The 17,639-nt window shown below is 45.8% G+C and overlaps 3 protein-coding genes across 6 annotated transcripts in view; all 3 read right to left on the bottom strand.

The window, feature by feature from the left end:
• The window catches only part of LOC125956831 (abl interactor 2), a 2,569-nt gene extending 649 nt beyond the window's left edge, over positions 1 to 1,920 (bottom strand). Inside the window, exons 1-3 of the mRNA XM_049689055.1 lie at positions 1,575 to 1,920; positions 276 to 1,126; positions 1 to 187 (exon numbers count right to left, since the gene is read on the bottom strand). The exon at positions 1 to 187 is cut by the window's left edge and continues 649 nt beyond it. Of these exons, the coding sequence (XP_049545012.1) occupies positions 1 to 187; positions 276 to 1,126; positions 1,575 to 1,690 (1,154 nt within the window). The 5' untranslated portion in view covers positions 1,691 to 1,920. The remainder of the gene's footprint in view (positions 188 to 275; positions 1,127 to 1,574) is intronic.
• A 3,506-nt stretch (positions 1,921 to 5,426) lies between these two features.
• On the bottom strand, positions 5,427 to 8,815 carry LOC125956700 (dolichyl-diphosphooligosaccharide--protein glycosyltransferase subunit STT3A). 2 transcript variants are annotated; one of them, XM_049688814.1, is made up of 5 exons: positions 8,713 to 8,815; positions 8,245 to 8,625; positions 6,656 to 8,154; positions 6,135 to 6,354; positions 5,427 to 6,062 (listed from the first exon to the last, which is right to left on the bottom strand). In XM_049688814.1, exons 2-5 carry the CDS (start codon positions 8,330 to 8,332, stop codon positions 5,728 to 5,730), a joined length of 2,142 nt encoding a protein of 713 aa, XP_049544771.1. In that variant the 5' UTR covers positions 8,333 to 8,625; positions 8,713 to 8,815; the 3' UTR covers positions 5,427 to 5,727. The 2 variants fall into 2 exon arrangements, with proteins under 2 accessions (XP_049544771.1, XP_049544762.1); XM_049688805.1 differs by having other exon boundaries at positions 8,245 to 8,804.
• A 2,786-nt stretch (positions 8,816 to 11,601) lies between these two features.
• Positions 11,602 to 16,086, bottom strand: LOC125956762 (uncharacterized). Of its 3 annotated transcripts, none has more exons than XM_049688954.1 (8): positions 15,797 to 16,086; positions 14,907 to 15,621; positions 14,716 to 14,824; positions 14,418 to 14,480; positions 14,137 to 14,265; positions 13,761 to 14,050; positions 13,485 to 13,550; positions 11,602 to 13,287 (listed from the first exon to the last, which is right to left on the bottom strand). In XM_049688954.1, the coding sequence occupies exons 3-8, from the start codon at positions 14,767 to 14,769 to the stop codon at positions 12,066 to 12,068; spliced, it is 1,824 nt and encodes a 607-aa protein (XP_049544911.1). In that variant the 5' UTR covers positions 14,770 to 14,824; positions 14,907 to 15,621; positions 15,797 to 16,086; the 3' UTR covers positions 11,602 to 12,065. The 3 variants fall into 3 exon arrangements, with proteins under 3 accessions (XP_049544911.1, XP_049544920.1, XP_049544928.1); XM_049688963.1 differs by having other exon boundaries at positions 15,802 to 16,086; XM_049688971.1 differs by lacking the exon at positions 13,485 to 13,550 and having other exon boundaries at positions 14,907 to 16,086.
• Positions 16,087 to 17,639: the final 1,553 nt, after the last annotated feature.

Here is a 17,639-nt window from a genome sequence, read left to right as displayed (position 1 = left end):
GCGACGAGACTTTGCGTGTTACGAGGCCGCCCAAAATCGGCATGGTCAGACTCCTCCGGTGGCGGCGGCGGTGGCAACGGTGGCGATTGTGAGCCCGGTCGTGGCATGTTGCGGCTGAGCGTGTGCATGCCGATGTGGCTGTGATCGGTAATCACGTCCTGCGACACGGTCAGTGGAGACGGTGGTGCTACAAAAAGGAAAAAGCCGAAAAAAGAGGCATTTCATTGGCAGTAATTACGTGACGTGTGCGAAACATGAGTGGATCGAGTGTTTACGTGGCATGCTGTTGCGCTCTTCGAACGTTGTCTGATGCTGCGTTATAGGCCCGGACTGCATTGGGTGCACCATGCCGATTTGCGGTGGATGGTGCATGACCACCTGACTCGGTGGCATCGGCAGTGGCAACGCACTGTAGCCGGGAGCTCGTTCCGCCCCACCACTTCCGGGGGCAACCATGACACCGCCACCAGTACTGCTACCACCGGAGGTGCGTCTCGGGTGGCCAACCGGGTAATTAGGCGCATAATGAGATGGCACCTGCGGCGGCACAACTACTGGTGGTGTACGATACTCACGATTGGCCTTTCCCAGCGTCCCAGTATTGCTACCGGCCTGCTTGCCGAGTGTTCCCGTGTGACCAGCGTTACGGGTCATTTGTGGTGGTGTTGGGGGTTTGGTAGTCGGTGGCGGACCAACCGACACCGTCACTGTCAGTGACGATTGGATCGAGCCCTGGCTTGAGACGCGATGCTTCTTCTGGTTGCTGTTGCTGTTCGTTAGTGCGATACCATGACCGACCTCGTCCAGCAGCGTGTAGTCGATCGGTTTGCGCACGTACTTGATCGGTTTCTCGGGGTTAAGCGGTGCAACGATTTTGTACTGCCGCGAGCTAACCTTGTTCGCAGTTAGCACACCGATCTCGCGTCGGGCCACCTTTTCCTTGTGTATCATGACTGTCTGCGAGATGTGATTCATCTGTGACTCCATCTCGGACATCTGCGTCGCCTGTAGGTCCATCAGCTGCAGGAAGTTATAGGCGAGTGTGTTGATCTGATACGCGACGCTGGCCAGCGATTGGGTCGTGTAGTTTTTCGTTTCCTCTAGCGAAGCCTTCTTATTTTCTGAGCTAATAACAGAGTAGACCGAAAGTTGAAAAATTTTGATTTTTTTTGTAATAATTGCACGCCCTTCCTCTCTCTCTCTCTCTCTCTCTCTCTCTCCGTGCTTGGAGAAAGTACATAAAAAAAACCCTTCACCATGCAAACAATCATCGTAATCTCCTGCTCATGTACTGCATGCAGCCCATGATACTATTAAAGTAAATTAAATTAAAAATCCGGCCCGCCAACTGGGTGTTACACTGCGACCCGAATGCTAATACGAGTGTGAGGCCTCTGATCTAAGCGCTGATCAGGAGAGGGGACGCTCTGCCACTCCTTTTTTCCAAAGCGATACCGAAACTTAGAAAGAACCGATTGTGCCCCAGCTACCCCGCAGGAAACCCCCATACAAAAATGCCCTAACCTTTATGGGAATTGTCCGCCGGATAGTAATAACCAGTTGGTTAAGCTTACCGATAGTAGGTGTCCTCACAGTATTCCGCTACCCGTTCCAGGTTCGAGTAGCTCTCCTGGAGGTTCTTGCGACCCTCCGGAATCTCGGTGCGAATTAGAGTAATGAGATCATCCATGTTGGAGCTTGCTGCTTTTGGCTGTGCAGTAGTGCAAAAATGCTCAATGCTGATGTCACGATGCACTTGCTACCTCTTCCTTCGGTTTCAAAGGGTTCTGGGACCGGAGCAGAATCTTTCGCAAACTCGTCCGATTTAGGGCCAATTTATGAGAAACTCACCCCAGGATGAACGAACCAAGATACCTTACGATAATCTCATAGTTTTCAGAATGCCATGGCTGTAGCGTATGTAACCACTACCACCAACCCCAGACATTAGTATTAGTGAGCGCGTGATGCCAAATAGATGTCAAATCCTAAGACCTAGATGAAGCGTCAAACCAAGGTACTTTAAAAAGACAGGTAGCATCCAAGGTACTTTAAAAAGACAGGTAGCTTTATCCAGAACAAATCCCCGATTTTTTTTTAGAAAAAACTTCAGAGTTTGACATTCACGGGATGGTGGGATGTTTACTTCGGGAACGCTCTTTTCGGAGCTGTTTTCGCTTTTCCGTGGTATTACGACAGTTAAAATACACGAAAAGTGGCACGAAAGTTGAAGTTTATGCAAATATTCCCAAAATTCTTTCAATAGTTTCAATATGCTATCGGTCCGTAGGTCTTGCCACCCGGCCTAGAACAAGAGCTAGCTAGCGTTCCTGGACCGTGCTCACTCGCTGTAAAACACAACTCGGTCGCTCGATTGATCTTATATAGAGAGATGAATCATTTAAACATTCGAAAAAGAGTGAAATCAAGTACTTTCCCTGATAAAACCACCAAACTTGCCCACATCTTCTTCTTCTTCTTCTTGAAACTCACGTGGTTTTGTTGATAAAAAGCGCCCTGCTATGAATGTCAAACAAATTGAAAATGGTGACCTGTCAAAGCGGTTAAGAAGCTACCTGTCTTTTTAAAGTACCTTGGTAGCATCTTAACCGCTTTGACAGGTCACCATTTTGAATTTGTTTGACATTCATAGCAGGGCGCTTTTATCAACAAAACCACGTGAGTTTCAAGAAGAAGAAGAAGAAGATGTGGGCAAGTTTGGTGGTTTTATCAAGGAAAGTACCTGATTTCACTCTTTTTCGGATGTTTAAATGATTCATCTTTCTATTTAAGATCATTCGAGCGACCGAGTTGTGTTTTACAGCGAGTGAGCACGGTCCAGGAACGCTAGCTAGCTCTTGTTCTAGGCTGGGTGGCAAGACCTACGGACCGATAACACTAGGAAGAATTTTGAGAATATTTGCATAAACTTTAACTTTCGTGCCACTTTTCGTGAATTTGAACTGTCGTAATACCACAGAAAAGCGAAAACAGCTCCGAAAAGAGCGTTCCCGAAGTAAACATCCCACCATCCCGTGAATGTCAAACTCTGAAGTTTTTTCTAAAATAAAATCGGGGATTTGTTCTGGATAAAGCTACCTGTCTTTTTAAAGTACCTTGGATGAAGCGTCAAACTGAACATAAACGCAAAATGTAATGCCAAAATGGGCAAAACCAAGGAGGCCCTGCCACACGAAGCGTAAACTCTAGCGTAAACGAAAAGACGGTGCCAGACGGGGCGAAAACTCTAGCGCAAACGAAAAAATTAATGCCAAAACGGTTTCGTTTAACCCTTACACGCTATCAAATTTTTGGCAAAAGACTGAAATAGGCCCCCCCACTCACGGTGAGTTACTGAGTGACCGGAAAAATCGTTAATTACCACTTTTTAGATAAGCAAACCTTCATAAAAATATGCGAAAACGTAAATAAATGTATTAGGGGGGAGGGGTAGAAAAGTTACATTTTACGGTAAAAGACTGAAATAGGCCCCCCCACTCACGGTGAGTTACTGAGTGATCGAAAAAATCGTTGTTTTAATGGTAAAATGTAACTTTTCCAGCCCTCCCCCCTCCCCTAATACATTTATTTACATTTCCGCATATTTTTATGAAGGTTTCTAAAAAGTGGTATTTATCTAAAAAGTGGTATTTAACGATTTTTTCGGTCACTCAGTAACTCACCGTGAGTGGGGGGGCCTATTTCAGTCTTTTACCCATTTTACCAGTAAAACAGCGATTTTTCGGTCACTCAGTAACGCACCGTGAGTGGGGGGGCCTATTTCAGTCTTTTACCAAATTTTTATAGCCTGCCACAAACCGCAAGCGGAGCTTGCGGCGCGGACGGAACGGTTCGCCGCGGATGAAGCGGCAACACATACCGGTTGCGGTGCGTGCGGCGCGGCACGGCAGTTTTAGCTTTGAACCCATTGGTATAAATCAAACAATGTTTACGAAAACACGAATTGTTAACGAAAACAAAATATTAAATTTCTATTAATTATCATATTATACTATACATATTATTAACAATAACATGATTCCATGATCACAATGCAAACACTCATTTTGTTTACATCCAACTGCCAATTCAAATCCATCGGATTTCGCCGCGGTTCGCCGCGTTTCGCCGCGTCAAAATGCAAACTTTTGCATTTAGCCGCAAGGTCCGCAAGGATCCGCACGCGCCGTCCGCGTGCGGTATGTGTTGCCCAGTACAATCCCATACATTAGCCGTGGCCACACGGGGCGAAAACTCTAGCGCAAACGAAAAAATTAATGCCAAAACATTTACGCTTGCCGTTTACATGCTGTCAAACGATTATAGGTCCGTGGAGCGTAAAACCTAGCGTAAAAGCTTTTTGCAAACGGTAGGGCTCACAATATGTTCTTTTTGTGGTTTACATCGACAGTGAGTGATCATTGCTAGTGTATTCAATCCTTTTCTTCAAAAAAACGATTTTAATTTCCTCAACCCGGCCATGTAAACATATCGAAGCGCAAAAGTTTTGGCATTAATTTTTTCGTTTGCGCTAGAGTTTTCGCCCCGTGTGGCCACGGCTATTCTATTCGTACGCGGCGAAACGATCCGCACGCGCCGCTTGCGGTCTGTGGCAGGCTTATATATACACCTCAACCGATTCGGTAGGCTAACCGATTCTAATTGCATACATTTAGGGGCCGAATATTTCAAAATTTGACCGTTAAATAACCAGTGGAATGAACAAGAACCTTAAACATGAGATTAAATCAATTTATGGTGCGAAAAACTTCCCAAATATTATCTTTCGTCAGTGAAAATGTAATGACATCCCCCTCCCCTCTTCCGTAATAGCACTATTTAACGTTTATAATGTATTTTTTTAAGATATTTAACTGAAAAGGTGTGTATGTTTTTGGGACAATTATTATGTCTAAATCATCTTTTTATCTATCTGGAAGGGACGGGGGAAGGTACAAGCCATGTACTAGGTATGTACTCGCTCCCTCCCTACCCCTCCTCCACTTTCCACATGTATTTCTGTGTCCGGCTCATTCTATCGATTTTCTAACGGCAAAATTTTGAAAAAGATAACCGCTGAAATTATTTGAATCGGTTGAGGTGTATGTTTTGGTTTTGTACCCAAAATATGTTTACCAGCTGAAAGACAAGATACGAAATCTTTCTTGAATTTGATGATATCGATGTTCTTGCTGAAATTGAGTTATATTTGTAGTTAAAATTAAAAAACCAGAACAAATAAAAATTTACATTTAGGAACGGAGAAGGAGAGGATTATCAGCACCAGATTTCAATTTTAATTTTACAAGTGTCTTTCACTCCCCCCCCCCCCCCCCCCTTCCTAAAACTGTGTTTTTCATTTTAAAATATCGTCTTTGTAAAAAAAGGCGCAAAAGATGCACTCAGTAAGAGGAGTCATATAGTGGGTTTTAACCGCTTCGAATATTTGTTGCTTTATTTTATGCATGAATGCTGTACATTACAATAACATGGGCAAACCATCTGCTCCATGCAGGTTCTAGCTCAATAACCTTTGCAATTTATCTGAAAAAGCACTGACGTCCAGGGTATTTTTATGAACAGTTTAGTAGAAATCATCTCAAGGAGGCTGACATGAAATAATAATTGCCTAGACAATAGCCCGAAATTTTTTTTGCACGCTAGATCGGAATGCTCTTGGTAAATGATACGGCTAATTTTACGCCTCAATTTCCTAATTCTGCGATTTTAAAGGCCTCGATTGCTTAGATCCTTTACTTTGTAGATTCGCACAAGCCAGTGTTCGGTAGTGTACGCTTCCTCCAAGACGTCTAACTCAAAGTCCTTGTTTCCGATTTCGGCTCCGCGTACTCGGTCATAACCTGGTGCTTTACCACCCTCAGTGTATACCTGACCAAAGCGATAATAGCACATCTTGTACATTAGACAATTGAGTAGTGTAGGAGAACCTTCTTTGTCAATTCTAAAATCCCCACTCGAGGCATAGTAATCCATTTCGCGGATGTGGGCCCCACGATCCGTGCTTCCACCAATGCGAACCATCCAGAGGAATTTGTTGATATCTGTATATTGAGAAAATAAAAGCGATGCATCAGGTTTATGAAGAATGACTTGGTATAATACGACAACCGTACCGTCCGAAGAATAGCCAGTTAGCCCACCAAAAATGACTAGTACATAATCGACGTCGAGCTCTTTCATAATTTCATATGCACGTTCTTCCGTGGAAGCCATGGCTTGGCCGACGCGTGAGATATGCGTGTTATTCCATGTGTTATTGTCCACCAATATGGTGCGGTTAGCCATGGCTGTTATCTGATATCCGTAATCCCACCATGACATTACACGAGCATCCTAAATAAATACCATTCAAGCCGAAGGCAACCAAAGAAAGAACAAAATTGAATAAAATGCGGAAAATGCAAACATAATAAAATACGATTATCTAGTATTCAGCGATCAAAGTGCTAATTGTCATGCGAGTATCAATGAATGGTACACATTTTCAATGCAGGAATCTAACGGTAATGACCGTGACTCATCTGCTTAAATTTCTTCGGTTCTTCCATTGATACATCGGTTCAATCTTAAACTGTTTTCATCACACACTAGCTGCTCGTCGTATTTTGTATTCGATTCCTGCTCCCAATCATACCTCCGGTGTGTTCATCTTGAGCCAGTAATAAGCCTCTCGAAAGTCGTCAAATATGATGCGTCCACCGTCGTGTGAACGAGCGCTCAGCACAATACTTGGCGAGCTATATGCTTCCGAAGTAACCCAGGTGCAGTGGAAGGTGTAGGTGATGAGCAAACAAGTCAATAGCAACACAAATCCGATCGCAACCTCCTGCTTTACTGGCGTTTGTTGTTCATACGCTATACGAGCCTTAGCTTTTCGGCTCTCTCCAGCACCAGGGCCAGTTGTTGTCATTCCTCCAATATCAACGTTCCGAATGTATTTAGTGAACAACTGTGAGATTGCGATTCCTGACAAAATGCACATGACGGGGGCGAGCACAAGCATCAGACGTACCATAACACCGGCAAAGTAGATGCTCGTAACACCATACAAAATTATGAAAATATTGGCATCAGATAGCTTGGCGAAGCAGAAATACAGCCCAGCCGGAAATAAAAATACCAATATCTGCAAGTCAAAGTAAAACGAAGACCAGGATGTTGGCTGATGCTCAGACACGGATGCGATAATGGGTATGTGATTTTTCGCATACGAAGGATCGAGCAACGAGTAGAAGCGGCCAGTCCAGGGAGAGATTTTGCCAGTTAAAGTCAGTACTAAACCAACCAGGGCAGCAACGCACACGATCGAGATGACGAGTGCTTGGAAAAGGGTGTCGAAATGCTCTTTCGGTACAATCGATCGTACATAGTCAACGAGGGCGTGTAACTGGCAGAGACCAAATACACCAAAAGCGAGCATATGTTCAGAACTTTGAACGGGCTGAAATCCGACGAATGAAATTTGCATGGAAAGGATAGTGCCAATCGTGTAGAGCGTACTGTAAGCGATGTAAACACGATGGGAGAAGCGGCCGGTGGCCATCAAGGCCAGCACATGCAGGGGTATCAAATTGATGAGGAAAACATAACCGCCCCATGAAGATACCATATAGAAATAGGCAAGTGCGCCTAATGTGGCCCAAAGTATAGCACCCGTCTTAACCGCCCTAATCCAGGCGTAGTACGTTAGAATCATACAGAAGATTGCGATCCCTTCGTTGTCGTACGAGCCAGCCACGGAGCGCGAGATGTAGCCGGGGACAATAGAGATCATAGCACCAGCAACCAGACCGGCCCCCGTGCTGTGGATTTCCTTCGTCAGCAAATAGGTGATAATCGTCGTGAGGGATGAGAAGAATGGTGCCAGAAATACGCAGACATTCCGTATATCAACCGTAATATTCAGGAACCACATGATGCGATAAAGGGTAGCCGAGGTAACCATTAATCCTGGATAGATAGTGCCACCGATGATGCGCCCGAGTGGATACCAAGCTCGGTCGTCGAACCAGTTGTGGAAACTGTAGAATCCCTGTTCGGCAAGATACTTGGTGGTGCGGTAGTTGAAGTATGGATCAAACTCATGGATGACACTCTCAAAACGGAGCACAGAGAATAAACGTGTGGCGAAAGCTGCGAGGTGATAAATCATTAAAATTAATAGAAGGATTGGTAAGGGACGATAGCTTTTTATACGGAAAAAGTTGAAGAACGCAAACTTACATAAAATAGCAGCAGTCGTTAATATGGCCAACTTAATGAGACTTTCCTGTTTATCAAAACTCACTCGCAATTTGGTTAAGTGATCCATTTTTGTGGTTTGAACCAACTTTTCTTCCTTTTCCGGTAAACAATATTTGATGGAAATATCAGTTTAGGACGCTTAACGCGTTTGCTTATTCAATCCTGATTGCTTTGGAGTGACGACGAAAAATAGGTAGCGGTTGAAGAGTGAAAATATTGACTACCGTTACGGTTATTCAGACGATTTTCGCACCCAAGGGCATATTTTTCACTTGAAAACTGGTATCGAGGAATTGAGTTAACCGGGACTTTCTGGCCTAGCCTCACAAACAGGCACACACGCGTGCATACATTACATATCTGGGCATGTATAAATAAAGATATATAGGTGAAATACAGGTATATAGCTGCTTAATTATACACGAAAGGAAGAACCGAACAACACACTTGTTCACAACACCTCGCTGATTCGTAAGATTACGATTTGACCGGCGTTCTTAATTAAGGCGGCGTTCTATTTATTTAATCAAAGCGAAGCACTGTACCATCATGGCGTGGCAAATTCATGTTTGTGACGCTGACAATGACAAGTAGAAAATTCATTATCATATCTTCAAATGTGTACTGTTTGCTCGCTTGGATGACACTTACTGGTGAAACGGGTTGCTGGTGAACTGCGGTCAAGGTACTTTAAATAGACAGGTAGCTTTTTGTAGAACAAAACTCCGATCAGATTTAAAAAAAAAAAACTTCAGAGTTTGACAGTGGTGGGACTGTGGGATGTTTACTTCGGGAACGCTTTTTTCGGCGCTGTTTTCGCGATAAAAACCAAGGGTAAAAGACTAGCCGTGGCCACACGGGGCGAAAATTTGCGCGCAAATTTGCACATTAATGCCAAAATGTTTTCGCTTCGTGTGGCAGGGGTAAAAACCCGAAAATTTATGCCGAAATGTCAAACGTATTGTTTTCATCTGTGTTTTGGCCGCTGAAGTTGATTTCCGAATAAATTTTGCAGTTTTTAACGATATTGTTGCTGTTGCTGTTATATTTATATTAAAAATGCAAAAACAATACGAAAAGAACCTACATTTTCGTAAATAAAGCGTTCGATAGCGTCAAGGGTTCAGCGAAAAAGTCCGCGGACGTATAAAAGTTTGACAGCGTGTAAGGGTTAAGCGAAACCGTTTTGACATTAATTTTTTCGTTTGCGCTAGAGTTTTCGCCCCGTGTGGCCACGGCTACTGAAATAGGCCCCCCCACTCACGGTGGGTTACTGAGTGACCGGAAAAATCGTGTTTTACTGGGAAAATGTAACTTTTCCACACCACCCCCTCCTCTAATACATTTATTTACGTTTCCGCATATTTTTATGAAGGTTTGTTTGGTAAAAGACTGAAATAGGCCCCCCCACTCACGGTGAGTTACTGAGTGACCGAAAAAATCGTTAATTATCACTTTTTAGGTAAACAAACCTTGGTAAAAGACTGAAATAGGCGGTAAAAGACTGAAATAGGCCCCCCCACTCACGGTGAGTTACTGAGTGACCGAAAAAATCGTTGTTTTATTGGTAAAATGGGTAAAAGACTGAAATAGGCCCCCCCACTCACGGTGAGTTACTGAGTGACCGGAAAAATCGTTAATTACCACTTTTTAGATAAGCAAACCTTCATAAAAATATGCGAAAACGTAAATAAATGTATTAGGGGAGGGGGAGGGGTAGAAAAGTTACATTTTACCAGTAAAACAGCGATTTTTCGGTCACTCAGTAACTCACCGTGAGTGGGGGGGCCTATTTCAGTCTTTTACCGTAAAATGTAGTTTTTTCACCCTTCCCCCCTCCCCTAATACATTTATTTACGTTTCCGCATATTTTTATGAAGGTTTGCTTATCTAAAAAGTGGTAATTAACGATTTTTTCGGTCACTCAGTAGCTCACCGTGAGTGGGGGGGCCTATTTCAGTCTTTTACCAAATAGGCCCCCCCCACTCACAGTGAGTTACTGAGTGACCGAAAAAATCGTTAAATACCACTTTTTAGATAAGCAAACCGGTAAAAGACTGAAATAGGCCCCCCCCACTCACGGTGAGTTACTGAGTGACCGGAAAAATCATGGTAAAAGACTGAAATAGGCCCCCCACTCACGGTGAGTTACTGAGTGATCGAAAAAATCGTTGTTTTAATGGTAAAATGTAACTTTTTCGCCCCTCCCCCCTCCCCTAATACATTTATTTACGTTTCCGCATATTTTTATGAAGGTTTGCTTATCTAAATGTGGTATTTAACGATTTTTTCGGTCACTCAGTAACTCACCGTGAGTGGGGGGCCTATTTCAGTCTTTTACCAAAATCGTTAATTACCACTTTTTAGATAAGCAAACCTTCATAAAAATATGCGGAAACGTAAATGGTAAAAGACTGAAATAGGCCCCCCCACTCACAGTGAGTTACTGAGTGACCGAAAAAATCGTTAAATACCACTTTTTAGATGAGCAAACCTTCATAAAAATATGCGGAAACGTAAATAAATATATTAGGGGAGGGGTAAATAAATATATTAGGGGTGAAAAAGCTACATTTTACCAGTAAAACAGCGATTTTTCGGTCACTCAGTAACTCACCGTGAGTGGGGGGCCTATTTCAGTCTTTTACCACGTAAATAAATGTATTAGGGGAGGGGGGGAGGGGTAGAAAAGTTACATTTTACCAGTAAAACAGCGATTTTTCGGTCACTCAGTAACTCACCGTGAGTGGGGGGCCTATTTCAGTCTTTTACCAGCAAACCTTCATAAAAATATGCGGAAACGTAAATAAATGTATTAGGGGAGGGGTAAGGGGTGGAAAAGTAACATTTTATCAGTAAAACAACGATTTTTTCGGTCACTCAGTAACTCACCGTGAGTGGGGGAGCCTATTTCAGTCTTTTACCGTTTGTTTATCTAAAAAGTGGCAATTAACGATTTTTCCGGTCACTCAGTAACTCACCGTGAGTGGGGGGCCTATTTCAGTCTTTTACCCTAAAAAGTGGTAATTAACGATTTTTTTGGTCACTCAGTAGTTCACCGTGAGTGGGGGGGCCTATTTCAGTCTTTTACCTTTCAGTCTTCAGATCGTCCCCGCGTCCCACAAACTCGAGAACGAAACCTCCTTCTCCTCCTTGGGGCTTTTTCCACTCTTTCCTCCGCTGCCTACGAGCGGTTCCATAGTGAACGTCGCGTTTGTCCCTTCCTCGACCCCCTCGCAGGCAGCGGGGGTTTCGTTTTCAGCCACCTCAGCCTCTCGCTGCGTCGCAGGCAGAGGGGTCTGCTCTCGCTGCTCACTGGGCACGAATGCAAAACCATACAACTCAGCTAAACATATTCCGCTTCATTATGCTCTCTTTATTGCTGGCCCTTTCGCGTCAAATGCGACAGATTAACGAACTGCACTCACAAGCAATGTTTTAGAGCACCGAACGAATTCATGCGCGAGCGTCTCATCGCTGCTTTAATATGGTTGAAGATGCTTTGGTTACAAGAATTGCTTATTACTCACCGCTGCAGCGGTTGCTGTCCCCACCCTCCCCCTCGGGTTGTTGTTGCTCTTGTTATTCTATTCTCGTCTAAAATCCAAAATCTTTGACTCAACTGAACCAGTCTGGGCACTCCTTCTTTCTCTCTCTCTCTCTCTCTCTCTCTCTCTCTCTCTCTCTCTCTCTCTCTCATCTCTCTCTCTCTCTCTCTCTCTCTCTCTCTCTCTCTCTCTCTCTCTTTCTTTCTATTGCGGTGCTAATGGACAGAATTGGTCCGAACGCTGCTTCCGCTATTACTTTGATATGTTCACTACATTGTGAAAGATGTCCGTGCAGTCTTGGTCTAGAAGTAGGTTCTCCACTTGCTCATCCGAGAGACCATCCTTTGCAGGGTCCGAGCGCTGGAAGAGAAAAAAATCGCTCCCAACCGATGCCGCGTCGTCGCCAGTGGCCTCGGACTCACTGTTTCGCCGCTCGAGTGACTTGCCGATCCGCTGGATGCCCTGCGTGAACGCGTCCTTCACCCGGTCGCCTGTATCGATGATGATGTCGAGACTTTGGCGGCGTGTTCCACTGACTCCACCCGCACCGGAGCAAGTAGCAAAGTTAGCCATGGGCCCACTGGTAGCAGCAGTGCCAGCAACCGTGGGACCCGCGTTGCCAACGATGGAATTGCCGGCCGTCTTAGCAATCCAACCGGTGATACCACCTCCTCCTTCACTTCGGCGCGCCATGACCTCGAACGGCTGTCCGCCGTGACTGGACGGATGTTGAGGGTGTATCGCTGGTGGTGGGCCGTACGTGATCTGCTTGATGATACGCGCCTTCGCCTTGGGGCTGTCGTCGGACGACGAGTCGGTCGTTTCGTCCTGCGGAGTCGTGGCGTCGTCCAGTACGAGCGAGTTGTGCTGCGAGTAGCCGGAGCTGCTGCTGCTACTGTTCGAGTTCGACAGACGGATCTCCGTCCACTGCTCGATGTCCTCCGACGACATGTTGGTAATGTCATCGATTGTCGGATTCGACGAGTACTGGCAGTTGTCCGAGTCGCTCTCAGCGCTAGGGCTCGTCTTGCGCGCGAAGTCTTTCAAAAGGTGCGGACAGTCTAGCTTGTCTAGATAACGCTGCTTCACCGGGCTCGCCTTCATCGTCAGCTTGGCCGGAAACTCCAGATACTCGTCGCTGCTCTCAATCCGGGCTGTCGGTGGTACGGCCGACGCGGTGGCACCCGTCCCGGACTGGACGACACCAAATGGGGGTAGATGCATTGCCAGCAGCTTGGTGCGGTGTGCGGTGGCTGACGATCCAGAAGAACACGATCCGGCACCATCATCGTCCGTGCTGTTGGCTCGCCGTGCTTTTCGCTGCCGATGTATCTCCTCGGAGATGAGCTCCAGGTTGCTGAGTGCCTCGTTGTACCGCAGCTTCGACGTGGCCACCTTGGACTCCAGCTCCACCACCTTCTGCTTTTGTTCCAGCAGCAATGCATTGTAATTGGCACGCAGCTCGTAATATGGCCTGCAAATTCAAGCAACGAGAGCCACAGCGAGAGACCATCAGAAAGAGAGTTTGACTGTCTGTCGACCGCAAACACCACGAACGCAGTTGGCACACGGATAGCGAAACGAAAGCACATTTCACTGACGCAAAACGTGATCGTGTGCCTACGACATGACACGTTTCGGTGCCTCCGACGTACTCAACGCAATACTCACAGAAAGAGCAACGCGTGCTGATAAGCAAGCACATTGATCATCAGCAGATTGCGCCGAATATCAAAACTAGCTAATCGAACAGGGTTGACGCAGTGCAGAAAACGGAAACGGAATCGGAAACGAAAAATGAGAAAGGCAGAAACAATGGGAAGGGGGAAATAATATATGAATGAAATTACTGGTGCAATGAAGCACCGTGCTACGGTGCTAAATTGCGAGAGGAGAAGACGAAAGGCTAGTGGAGGGAGGGGAGCTGTGTGACCGTTTTGCCGTTACCTCGAGGCCCGGATCGCACCCTTGAGTTGCGAGTGCAGCTTGCACACCCGATTGTTAGCCACCTCCAGCTTTAGCTCGCTGATTTTCAGCACGTTCCGCATCTCGGTGCACTCGTTCTGACTCTCGTTGACCCGGGTCGTCGCGTGCGTCAGCATCTCCTGGCAGGCCGTATCGAGGGTCGACTTTTCTCCCAGGCCCTGCTCCGCCAGATACACCATCTCTTTGGCCGCCGCATGCACCGATTTGGCCTTGTCAAAGTTCAACGCACACTGTTGCGTCTCCTTCGCAAGCTGCACGGAACAATTGAAGAAGTCAGCCCCCACATCATGAGCAGGTTTGACGTGCAGGTTTTAGGGCGGTTAGAGTATAATAATACCTGAGATGCGTACAAGCGCGCCTCATAGTACGGCTTAGCCACTTCGATCGAGTTGCCCACTTTCTTCGCGACGGCCTTGATCTTCTCGGCGCTTTCACGCAGCAACTCTCGAAACTCATTCTTCGCTTCCTGTGTATAGAGAAAAAAGAAAGAAAAAGAAAAAGAGAAGAAGCAGAAGAAGAAGAAACAGAAGAAGAAAAAGAAGAAGAAGAAGAAGGGATAGTGAATCAGTCTAACCAATCCTATGCGGTGAAGTCGCGCACCCCATCACACCTACTTACGTCCAGATCCACCTCATGTTTGTTGATGTTATCGGTCGCTTCGTTCAACTTTTCCAGTTCAATCTAGAAGATGTCGGTTGGGCCGCCACACCAATGCCAATCCAACGTGTGTGCGGCATAGAAGAAGTGTGTACGCGAATGTGTTGAAAGTGGTGCGGAAACCATTTCATTTGTGATTGAATGGATGGTGCGGGAGATGAGGCTTTGGTGCATACGGTGGTTTAGCACACAGGCAGGATGATTGGATGGATGGAGGGTGGACAACGAACAGCCAACAGGCAAGCCTGTCATGTTTTACCTGAACCCGCGGATCCACTGGCACATTACTATCGACATCCACTGCCGCGCTCATGGTGGTGGTTGTGTTGTTGTTGATAGGGTCGTCGGTTCACAGCCAGATTTGTTTCCTGCGTTTCGATTTATTCAAAATACAGTGACAGTTTGGGTTGGACAGAGGGGGAAAAGGGATAAGCGGGGATTTGCACTAACGTGTTTTCTTTTCTAAATCCTCATCCACTCCACACGTCGCTGCTGCTTCACACCCGCTTCACTAAGCAGCTCTGTTGAACGGCTAAATTCTTGGAGGTCGGATCGGACCAGATCTGCCAAACCGTCTCGCAGGTATCATTTCGCGGCCCAGCAGGGATGGTTATGGTTGATGGTGTCTATCTGTCTTCTCGTTTAGGTGCGCGCGCGTGCGCGCGTGTGTGTGTACGTATGTGTGCTTGTGGTAGGACCTTTTGGGCTACCGGAAGGATATAGCTACTGTTGCCAACCACAACCCTTTGCTAATGACCACCGTCCCCGTTGATACAGCTGGTCGGACGCTGGTCGCGTTGGTCCTGCCAGATCTTGCGCACCGCACACGAGCAAACGATTTTTCCGTTGGAAACACTACACAGCGTCTCCACACACCTGCAGCACTGCCACTAGAAGCTTGTTTTGAGCCAGTTGATAAGAGCAGAACCAGGTAGGGTGAGAGGCAGGGGAGCGTTTGTCGTTTGCTAGCTATTGGTAGCTGAGCAACGCAGGCGAAGGAGGTGGGCGGTTTGTATGCACGTCACAAGCGGGAATGCTAGCTAGAAGATCAGATGGTCCAGCACATCGAGGAGTGGGAGTGTTGCTGTGCATCACCCGGATCGCTGAATATGCAATCGTGCGAACGCACGCACACACGGTAGAACTGTGTTGTGAGAACTGTGAACTGTGAGAGAGACAAAAATACATAAAATTAATAAAATTCAAAACAAGAGGTAATAAGAGAGAACATGTGCGAGCGGGTAGATGAACTGCTTGCGAGAGCATGCGCGAAATGTAGATGTCGCGCTGTGTCTTGCTCTTCGCTCAGTGTTTCTTCGACAGGTGACAACACGAATTACATCACCACGGAGAACATTTCCTCTTGTAGCAGAGGAGGTGATGTGGCGAACGGCTCTTCCGCTGGTAGGGTGGGGACCAGCCTGGGTTAGAACTACTGGCGTCATCATCGGTTTCAGCGTCACACCTGAACCCGCGATAAGAACGCACCGATCTGCTTGTATTTCTCTCGTGTTACTACTACTACTACTTTGGCGCTTGATTGTATTGTGTGCCTGGTGTCTCTGAAATAAACGACGACCAGCTTACACGGAGCAGAGCTCGTCGCAATCAGCTGCTGGTAGTAAACAATCGTGGTATGACTACCCAGAAGCAGAAGGGCTCTATTGTGTTAATCTCAAGGAGTCGTTCACGATTCGAAACGCAAAGTTCTGTACCTCAGAATTCGCGCTTGAATCGAGCGATGCTCGAAGCCATCGAGGACCCTAAGGTGCAAGGTATTTTAAATAGATAGGTAGCTTTTTGTAGAACAAAACCCCGATCGGATTTAAAAAAAAAACTTCAGAGTTTGACAGTGGTGGGACTGTCCAAGGCAAGGTACTTTAAAAAGACAGGTAGCTTTATCCAGAACAAATCCCCGATTTTATTTTAGAAAAAACTTCAGAGTTTGACATTCACGGGATGGTGGGATGTTTACTTCGGGAACGCTCTTTTCGGAGCTGTTTTCGCTTTTCTGTGGTATTACGACAGTTCAAATTCACGAAAAGTGGCACGAAAGTTAAAGTTTATGCAAATATTCTCAAAATTCTTCCTAGTGTTATCGGTCCGTAGGTCTTGCCACCCAGCCTAGAACAAGAGCTAGCTAGCGTTCCTGGACCGTGCTCACTCGCTGTAAAACACAACTCGGTCGCTCGAATGATCTTAAATAGAAAGATGAATCATTTAAACATCCGAAAAAGAGTGAAATCAGGTACTTTCCTTGATAAAACCACCAAACTTGCCCACATCTTCTTCTTCTTCTTCTTGAAACTCACGTGGTTTTGTTGATAAAAGCGCCCTGCTATGAATGTCAAACAAATTCAAAATGGTGACCTGTCAAAGCGGTTAAGATGCTACCTGTCTTTTTAAAGTACCTTGGTCCAAGGTACTTTAAAAAGACAGGTAGCTTTATCCAGAACAAATCCCCGATTTTATTTTAGAAAAAACTTCAGAGTTTGACATTCACGGGATGGTGGGATGTTTACTTCTGGAACGCTCTTTTCGGAGCTGTTTTCGCTTTTCTGTGGTATTACGACAGTTCAAATTCACGAAAAGTGGCACGAAAGTTGAAGTTTATGCAAATATTCTCAAAATTCTTCCTAGTGTTTCAATATGGTATCGGTCCGTAGGTCTTGCCACCCGGCCTAGAACAAGAGCTAGCTAGCGTTCCTGGACCGTGCTCACTCGCTGTAAAACATAACTCGGTTGCTCGATTGATCTTAAATAGAGAGATGAATCATTTAAACATCCGAAAAAGAGTGAAATCAGGTACTTTCCTTGATAAAACCACCAAACTTGCCCATATCTTCTTCTTCTTCTTCTTGAAACTCACGTGGTTTTGTTTATAAAAGCGCCCTCCTATGAATGTCAAACAAATTCAAAATGGTGACCTGTCAAAGCGGTTAAGATGCTACCTGTCTTTTTAAAGTACCTTGGGACTGTCTATGTTTACTTCAAGCAAGGCAAGGTGTTTTAAATAGTAAGGTGGTTCTTAGCCGCTTGACAGGTCACCATTTTGAATTTGTTTGACAGTGGTGGCGACAGCTCGTTCTAGGGCGGGTGGCAAGACCTACGGACCGATACCATATTGAAACACTAGGAAGAATTTTGGGTAAAAGACTGAAATAGGCCCCCCCACTCACGGTG

Source organism: Anopheles darlingi, chromosome X (assembly GCF_943734745.1).
Source record: "Anopheles darlingi chromosome X, idAnoDarlMG_H_01, whole genome shotgun sequence".
Lineage (NCBI taxonomy): Eukaryota > Metazoa > Arthropoda > Insecta > Diptera > Culicidae > Anopheles > Anopheles darlingi.
Note: the sequence above shows the minus strand (reverse complement) of the source record. Positions and strands in the feature narration are given on the sequence as shown.